This window comes from Nycticebus coucang, chromosome 14, assembly GCF_027406575.1.
Source record: "Nycticebus coucang isolate mNycCou1 chromosome 14, mNycCou1.pri, whole genome shotgun sequence".
NCBI classification, from domain to species: Eukaryota; Metazoa; Chordata; class Mammalia; order Primates; family Lorisidae; genus Nycticebus; species Nycticebus coucang.
Window position 1 is genome coordinate 43,703,174 of NC_069793.1, and position 9,237 is coordinate 43,712,410.

Sequence of the window (9,237 nt, forward strand, 5' to 3'; positions counted from 1 at the left end):
GCATTCTGGTGTGTTCCAAGGGTTGTTGCAGGAGCCCCAGGGCAGCACAGACACAAAGGAGGCAAATAGGTAGAAAAGTGTGTAGCAAATAATCACATTGTAGTAAATGGCTATTAGGACAGAGATGATCAACATCGCGATGCCACAGCCTGTGGAAGCAAAAATTCCAGGGATTCATTCCGTGCCAGACCCTATGGAATTCTTATAGTGGGTAGAGGGTGGGGACCTATGACTTGGCTCTCTTGTACAGACAGACATACTAATAGTAAAGTGGACTGCATGTGTTCAGGGGACGTTGAGGCATTCTCCCAGGAACTCAGCAATGCCAGAGATGATCTTAAGCCATTCTTCAGAAGGATCAGATAAAGGAATGAGTTCTATTGATTACAAAAGTGGCTCTCCCTCCCTGGGGCTGCATGGTGCCAGAGAGGGCAGGGGAAGAGGCTGAAAAGGCTGGGAGACAGGCTGGACTTACCTTGCAGAGCTGGAATGGCCTTCCACACAGACACTGGCCCCTGGCTAGCAAACTGGCCCAGTGACACCTCTAAGAAGAAGATGGGCAATCCGGCCAGAGCCAGCATCATCAGATAAGGGATGAGGAAAGCACCTTGGAAAGAGAGTGGGAGAGTAAGAGCCCTGGGAGGCAAAGGCAGGGCTCTGGCCCACCTTAATCATCGGGATTGGGGGCCAGACTCCCTCTCAATGAACAGGACAATTTAGCTCCTTTTCTAAAGAAGCTTTTGATATTCAGGTTCAACAACAGGCAGCCAGGACATTTAAAATCCCTGTCCAACAAAGGTAAGGTTACCCACACAAAAACAATCCTTGTTTCAATATTGCCTTGGGCAGATCACTGGGGATTCTATGGGGATGGAATTTGATTCTTTTCTTCTTTTTGTTTCTTATTATAGTGCTTCAATTTCCCCAAGTTAAGCCCTTCCAAAGCTCAAGCAATGGATTCAGAGTGGTGAAAGAGCCTCAGCCCCTTGAAGGACCCCAAATCTTCAGCTATACTCCAGAGTATCCCTCCTCACCCCAAAAGCTTCCTGCACACTTTCAGCCAACCAGGGCTAGGTCAGTGCTGGCAGAGGTCAGTGGGGACACCCATCCCTCTCCCCCACCCCTACCCATCACACACTACTCAGCTCCCTACTCCATAGGAGAAGCCCCTTCCATCCTTCAAGGGCACCTCAAGTGCTTCCTCCTCCAGGAAGTCTGTCTTCTCTCTCCTCCCACAGCTCCTGGCCCAGGCACTGACCCCTGGGTAAGATTGATGTGGGCGTCTGGTCTAGACTGTGAGCACGGAGTGTTCTTTACCCTTCATCTCTTTACTCCGCAGAATGCCCTACCTTCATAGACACGCTGAGGGTTCTCTGGGTTCTTTCCCTTCCACAGTCTTTGAGGTTATTTGGGAGGAGCATGGGGGAATTGCTGTGATCTTTGAAAAGGGTTTGACCAGGAAGTGCTGATGTATGTCAGAGTAAATCCAGGAATTAGAGATGCCAGAACCCAGAACACGGGGCTCAGCAGAAGGGAAGCTGATCTTTGTGCATGCTGCAGCTTATCCGTCTCCCCACTTCCTGCTGGGGGGTAGGGCTTTCCTGCTTTCCCTCCTCAGGCTGGCCAGGCTAGGAAGGCCCAGCAGCAGCAAAACCAGAGGCCCTGCCTTATTCTCTCCTGGGGGGAGGGGTCTGGTTTGAAAAAGATGGGGATCTGCCTCTTCCACTCCTGGGAAGAGAGGGTGAGCTCTGCACTCCGCGATGAGGGCTGCAGGCCCGGACTGCAGTGCGGAAAAGGCTGAGTCCCCCTCCTGTCACCTGGCTCCAGCTGGAACCAAGACCTCTTGGCTACTCTGAACAACCCTGCACTTTGCAGACCCCGGGTGAGCAAAGCACGGGCACTGGCAAGGGTCCTTTTGCTGGCAACCCCCCTTGCTGGAACCTCTTCATGCCCACCACAGCCCACATCCTGGGTACCTGCCCTCTTGGAAGCCTTATGATAGCACCCTGGTCTGAGAATTCCCCGCAGAAAACAAAACGGAACCCCGTCTGGGGTACCTATATTCATGTGGCCAGCACATGTTTTGTTTTCAGGGCACCCCTGATTGCAAATGCTCTGTAGTTCTCTCATAAGCCCTTGTCAGCGTGTCCTAATTTGGAAATAGGGAGAAGGGAACAGGGGACGGGTTGGTGGTGCAGCACCTGTCAGTTCCAGCGCAACAAATTCCTCCAGAAGAGAGCCTAAATGACCACAAAAAAAAAAAAAAAATCTGCCCGACTATGGGGTGAGGAGGTGCATTGCTTGTCCCTTTGGTCCCGTTGAGAAGATGGCAGAAGGGAGGTCTAGGTGCAAATCCCTTTTCTTAGAGGGTGAGTTGTCAGTTAGCCAACAGGGTGCCTCTCCAGACAGACAGGATCCAGAAAGTGTAGGGTCCCTCCTCGGTGGTTACAGAAGAGACAGAATGGACCCCAGTGGCTGGGGAGCTGGTAAGTGCCTAACTGGCATCCTTCCCACCACTGACACAATTTTCCTTCAGAAGCAGCATCTTCCACCCAGGTAAGACAAGTGAAAGAAAAACTGCTCTTGCTAAATTACTGAAATCAAAATATGCCCTTACTTCTGCCCAAGAAGGTAAGGGAGGGTGCCTCTGAAAGGTTTTTGCTAGCCCAGCCCCCAACCCCTATGCCCTGGCACCTTCTCACTTATCAGCACCCTGAATTCCACTCCCCTTGAGCTCCCCTTTCTCAATCTCCTAGGAAGACTCAGATATCCACATTATAATCCTCATTTTGGCCTTCAAGACTCAGATATCCACATTATAATCCTACTGGCTCTAAAGTTGACTGGGTACTTGAAGAGCCTCTGCTTTCTTTTTTTTTTTTTTTTTTTTTGTAGAGACAGAGTCTCACTTTACCCCCCTCGGTAGAGTGCCATGATGTCACAGGACTCACAGTAACCTCCAGCTCTGGGGCTTCCGTGATTCTCCTGACTCAGCCTCCCGAGCAGCTGGGACTATAGGCACCCGCCACAATGCCCGACTGTTTTTTTTGTTGTTGCAGTTTGGCCGGGGCTAGGTTTGAACCCGCCACCCTCGGTATATGGGGCCAGCACCCTACTCACTGAGCCACAGGTGCCGCCTCTGCTTTCTTAATGAATACTTGACCACTGGAGTCTGAACTTCCCTGCATTAATGCCCACTGACTCAGGCCCTCAAACTGGGCCAGTGGGGAATCATGGGGCTGCACTCCTCACCTGTAAGCCCATCTCTAGATAAGAACCTCCTAGATCTAGTGCCAAACAATGACAATCGCTCCTGCCCTCCGGTTTTTCTTTTTTTACCCCTACAAGGTCTAGGGCTGGAAGGTGAGGAGGCTGCCCTGAGCCTCCCCTCCTGGCCTGCCCCAAGGGGTCCGGGTCCCCCCCAACCCTCAAGTGCCCGCCCGCCACACCAGCAGGCGGAAAGAGCTGAAAAGCCATACCTCCCCCGTTCTGGAAGGCCAGGTAGGGAAACCTCCAGACATTGCCCAGCCCCACTGCGTACCCCACCATGGACAGGATGAAGTCCAGTTTGCTGGACCAGTTCCCTCGGGCCTTATTCTCATCCCCTTGCTCGTCCTCCTGGGGGCGGAAAAGCACATTGTTGGATAACAGCCCCGGGTAGGTCCACAAGCAGGCCCCTTCCACCCCTCTCCCCTGGCTAAGGGTTCTTCCCAGCAAGCAGACCCCCACTTTTCAACTGAGGATGCATCAGCAAGCAGGACCCCAACTATAAAGAAAGGGTGCATCTACAAGCAGGGTCCTTGCCCCTCGAACCTGCACTGAGAGTCTTCCAGCAAGCAGGTCCCCAGTCCTGATCCCAAGATACATCTTAAAACAACCCTGAGCCCCTCTCCCCCAGATCCTACAGTCCAAGCACACCAGCAAGCAGGTCTTCCCAAACCTTGAATCTGTAAGTTGATTGCAAGCAGGTCCCTCCATCCCCAACCCGTCACCAAAAGTTCATTTGGCAAGCAGGCCCCCAACATCATGCCTAGACATCGCAGCAAGCAGATTCTTAACCAATCACATACGCCCCCCAAAACCCCACCACGCCCCTCCCTCAGCCTTTTTTTTTTGCTTCAGAGTGTGTGCCAAGACCAGAAAGAGAGCTGCAATGCCAAAGCCAGCCAGAGCCACTGCCTAGATTCCTCCGCCAAAGTCTATGGGCAGAACCTGCCTAGTCATCTACATTGAGGGGGCATCCTTCAGTAGTGGGGCAAGGCAGATGGGCAGGAGGGAGGTTTGGAGGTGAAACAAGAGGAAGAATGAAAAAGGTCGATACGGTAAAGAGTTCTGACCTAAACTCCACTACTGGATAACCCACTCAAGACACCTGCTCTGTCACTCAGAGCCTCCGTGTCCCATCTGTAAAAAGAAGACTTTAGGATAACTGTCCCCTGAGGTACCTGCCAGCTCCAGCAGTCTATGAATCTTTGAGGTTCTCCAAACTCACACTAAGATGCTTTCTTGGGCCTGTTTCTGGAATCCCTCACTACTAAGCAGAAAAATGTGGTGGTTTGGACATCTCAAATGAACTCTAAAAATGTTCAGGACCCCTGGACACTGAGCCCATCTTCCAGGGGCTCAGCCCACTGTGCACAGTTTCCATCTCCTCAGTGATCCTTCCTCTCCTATTATAGCAACCTGCTACGTCCTACACTTTCCTACAGGCCAGGCCAGGGAGGATAACGCAGCAGCTGTCAGGAGAGACGTCTTGGGGAGGGAGAAAGGGGGCCAGGGTGGGTGTCAGAAAGGCCCAATCAAAATATCCTGCAGGGTTGAAAAGGAGGACTTGCAGGAACCTGAACCTTTTAACATCCTCCCTCCCCTTCTCCCACACACAGACCACCTCCACTGCTAACCCCACCCTCTGATCCTTCCGGGGCTGCAAAGAGTGGGAGTTCCAGCTCCTTTTGCCGCAGTGCGGAGGTTAAGAAGACAAGTGAAACAAATTTTCTACTACAGCTAGGGTCACACTGTTGGGTACATACTGTCAGAGGCGGTTAATACACGCAGATAAATGCTCCAGACATGGACTCCAAGAGCAAGGATAAGTGGGAAAGTCTAAGTTTATGTTTATTTCCAGTTATTCCAACAGACCAGTCCCTGCTATGTGGGCCCGTGGGGGAGTGTGAATGGACACGTGTGTGTATGAACACTGAGTGGTCAGGGCAGGAGGACTGTGTAAAGCTGAAATCTCACCCAGACACATATTGTGGTCCAGACCCCACTGCTGGCTACATGCGTAGTGCCCAAACCTAGGGGAGGAAAAAGGATAGCAGAAGGGCAGGAAATGGAAAGAAAAGAGCTACAGTGAATGAAACAGAAGAAAGAAGAGATCAGAAAAGAAAGGACAAAAACCGGAGGGAAATGGAAGAAAGCAAGAGCCAATACGAAGAAAGGGAACACCAGCAAAAGTTGCCTTTATCCATCATAGGCCAGAGATTGGGATTTGTTCCCTGGGATTTTCACGCCTTTGGCTGATTAGTAAAAGGATTAATTAAATATAAGTGTGGGTCCAGGTTGGTAAGGCTTGACACTTACACAGTTGAGGGATATACACTTTAAGAAAAAAATGCAAAATTATGATGGCAAAATCAGATGCTGCTTTTGGAAGGGCGCAGACAAAGCGTAGGCCCTGGAAGCTTAAGCTCCAGTAGGCGCGTGTAAACCCACTTCTCATCAAACGAGTTCTCCTGTGATAAATGGTAACTAGCAGAGTGAAGGCTACAGAACTTAAAACTGTTATCGTCCCCCACCCACCCGGCTTTTTCCCTGAATTTTCTTTAAAAAAAAAAAAAAAAGGAGAAAGGACATTTTTTAAGAAGAGAAAAGACCCAGTAATTGGCAGAAAGGGGAGTCTGTCTGTATAAAGGAGCGACCTCTGTCTCAGCTACTTCCCGGGTCTGCACCCGAACTCTCGGATTCTTGCTACAGCGGAGGCTGGGAAGGGGCAGGTCGCGGCACCCTGGCAGGGTCAGTGCAGCCCACACGCCCCGAATGGCGACTCCAGCGTAATGCGAGCTTCCAAAGCCCCAAAGCTGCCTCCCGCATCCACCTCCTGGCACCGCCAACCGGTTTCCCCATCAGCACACGTGCACCCGCCACAGCCCGGCTTGCCTCCTGCGCGCAGCTGGAGAGCAGGACACCGCGCGGTTCGAGTGCAACTGCTTACCTGAGCGGCGGCGGTGGCCACGCTGCCCGGGAGCACGGACGTGATTCCATCCGTGCCCAGCACCACCGTGCTCTGGCTCATATTCACCCAGCCTACCGCAGGGGTATTGTTCCGCTCCAGAGTGCCCTTGCCCACACTCACGTTCGCATCCCCCTCCGGGCCGCGCAGAGCCGGGATCTTACAGTGCAGCGCGTTGCCCGGGCCTGCGCCCCCAGGAGCAGAGGCCGGCTGCGCGCCGTGCGCCTGGCTCAAGTCCCTCAAAGCTGCGGAGACCGCTTGTGCCCGGGGGCTACTGAGTTTGCAAGACCCCACTCCTGGCCGATCGGCCTCACATGCTCGCGCATCAGTGGACTGGAAAGTTTGGGCGCCAGTGGAAGCAGACCTGGGCACACGTGGCGGCGTCCCGGCGGCGGTGGCGGCAGCCATGGGAAGCTCTTGCTCCGGGCTCGTCCTGGGAGCGCATGGGCCATCCGGGTGGCCCAGCGCCGCCGCTGCCTCCAGGCTGTTGGCTGGTTGTTTATTCATTTCCTTTGGAGCACTGCAATCCTGCAAATACAATGTCAAGTTTGTGCAAAACAAAATCACGGCAGCTGTATTTTACCTGTTTCTACGGACGGAGATGCTGGCGACTCAGATCCAGACACAAATAACTCGAGGAGCAAACTGGAGTCTGAATTTATTTTCCCCTAGAAAGACTGTAATTAGTATTTCTCAATTTTCCCGTCTTGTCAATAACCAGATGAAATAAAGAAAGTAATATTCCTTGTCTGGTGGAGAATGAACTAAGAAGAGGCAGAAATGTGTTTTGGAGGGGTGAAGAAGGGAGGGAGGAAATAGCTCTACAGTCATGAGCTCCCCGCCCTCTTTGGATTTCACATCACAGCTGTGGGGTGCCCGCGTCCCCATCACCATTGTAGAAAGATTCTTTAATTTTCCGCCCCATTTCCTTTGTCATTCAACAATGCACATTGCCCTTTTTTTTCTTTCTTTCTTTTCCCCAGTAGACAAGCTGTGGCCACAAAGCTGATGCCCTGGCACCTGCCAGCGCTTGAGGCCAAATCGGTGGTGTGAATCTCAGTGCTCCAAAACCCACCTCCTCCAGCAAAGGAGCAAAGACCAGGATAAGAATCAGATCTGAGTAGCAACAACAAAAAAACCCCACGACAACAAAAATAAGCCACTTAAAACGCAAGGTAGTAACTGGGTTTGTTATCTTACACAATCGGCATTACTTTCAGATTCCAGACATGTTGAGAACATGCAAAGTTTTTCTGCTTTTTGTTTTTTAACCGTAACTATTAATAGGAGTCTATATTCTCCACAACCCTACCCTTGCTCACAAAACTCACAACTAATTTTTATTTGCCTCCTCCCAATTGACTTTCAAATGAAAAGAACTGCCAACCCTGGTTTTTCCGTTTGCTTTCTTCCCTGCTGTTATCTTTCAGGGCTTCCTAAACATTAGCACCAATAATTATTATTCTACTGTGAGAAGAATCCTATTACTTTCATCTCATCCGCATGCCTCTGGTCTAAACCCCCTTTCACAAATGAACAGGACAGAACTCCTTAATTTGTAACAAATCTAAGTACCTTGGCACCAACCAGCATTCCTGTCTCAGTAGCCGCTAGGATCCAGAGCCACTCGCCTCTGTACCGGCATCTGGCTTTTCAGCACCGAGGACAGTGCCCGGAATCTAGTCTTTGGGAGCCCCAGCCTCTCCGCTCTACAGCTGAAGAAACCTCTTTTCCATCTCAGGTGATAGTCACAAGTACAAATACCTGCGGCTGCCAGAATTATCCTCCTTGGCTCCTCTCTTCTAATGCATGGATATTTCAAAGAGAACTATCCAAAACGAATCTGTCCTCCCTATCCCTTCAGCCCCTTTCCTTTTGAAAGAACAAAAGCAAACACTCACCATGTCTAACACAGGTAACAGATTGAACCGGTAGACGGTAAAACCCGCTATTGGCAAGACTGGATTTGGCTCTAGCAGGAGAAGCGCTTTCTATATCTCCTTGGGAAAGGCCGGTTTGCGTCAGTGCAAAGCAAGGTGACCTTGGTTTGACATTTTCTTGATAATACAAGTTTGATAAATCATTACCCCCTTGGATTCGAGTTTTAAAGGGACAACAGCCTTGCCTACGCTGACCAGTTGTCCCTGGAGCGGGAGGAGGCTGCGTGTTTGGCGTGACTCGTGTGGGTCTGATTACTAAACCGAAACCGGCAGGAGGGGACGACAGAAGTTTGCCTCCTAATTAAGGGAAACATGGGAGGGACACGTCCCACTGCACCCGAGGCAGGGCGCAGCCGCCAACACAGTGGATTGGGCTGGATGGAGGGTTGTCTTTCTTTTCCACCAGATTTCAATGCTGTCTACCCCGGTCTTCAGGGACTCCGCAGTACTACCCTGAAAGTGACGGAGAGTCTGCATGGCTGGTGCAAGCACGGGGTCCTGTGCCCACCTTTGTGTGCATGCGGACTTGATTCTCACATCTATGTGTGAGGGGTCCTGGATTTTTCTCGTAAAAATTGCAATCTCGTATTTGCATTCCCGTGTTATCTGTTAACACAATCAGTAACAAATCCCCCAGGGCAATTGACTTTTTTTTTAAGCTCTTCTGAAAATATTTTAGAGGAATAAAAGGAAATTATTTCCAACACTGACTTGGTTCTTGTGCCACTTTCAAAGTCAAAGGAAACGCACTCTTCCATCACAGCTATTTAGTGAAACCCATCGGGGCCAGGCCCCACTTGGAAGCCTAGGGACCTTAAATACCCTCCAAACGGAGATTCCCAGCAACGGGGGAGGGGGCAGAATGGCCACGGGGAAAACGACTGGAAGATACTGCGGCAGGGATGGAGTTGGGGGGTGATGTGACGACGAAAAGATGGACTGTTCCGTTGGTACAAAGCAACGGCTATAACCATAACAAAGGCAAAACGTATCAACGAAGATGTAGATTGGAAACTAGAAGGGGATTCTCAGCAAAACGCTTCCTTTTTTCCTTGAGGGTCTAAT

At 51.0% G+C, this 9,237-nt stretch overlaps 1 protein-coding gene across 1 annotated transcript in view; it reads right to left on the reverse strand.

Annotated features, from left to right (window-relative positions):
* The window catches only part of SLC6A5 (solute carrier family 6 member 5), a 56,548-nt gene extending 47,781 nt beyond the window's left edge, over window positions 1–8,767 (reverse strand). The window contains exons 1-7 of the mRNA XM_053559876.1: window positions 8,625–8,767; window positions 8,362–8,469; window positions 7,872–8,034; window positions 6,215–6,760; window positions 3,480–3,618; window positions 476–607; window positions 1–149 (exon numbers count right to left, since the gene is read on the reverse strand). The exon at window positions 1–149 is cut by the window's left edge and continues 25 nt beyond it. Of these exons, the coding sequence (XP_053415851.1) occupies window positions 1–149; window positions 476–607; window positions 3,480–3,618; window positions 6,215–6,760; window positions 7,872–8,034; window positions 8,362–8,469; window positions 8,625–8,767 (1,380 nt within the window). The remainder of the gene's footprint in view (window positions 150–475; window positions 608–3,479; window positions 3,619–6,214; window positions 6,761–7,871; window positions 8,035–8,361; window positions 8,470–8,624) is intronic.
* Between the last annotated feature and the right edge of the window lie 470 nt (window positions 8,768–9,237).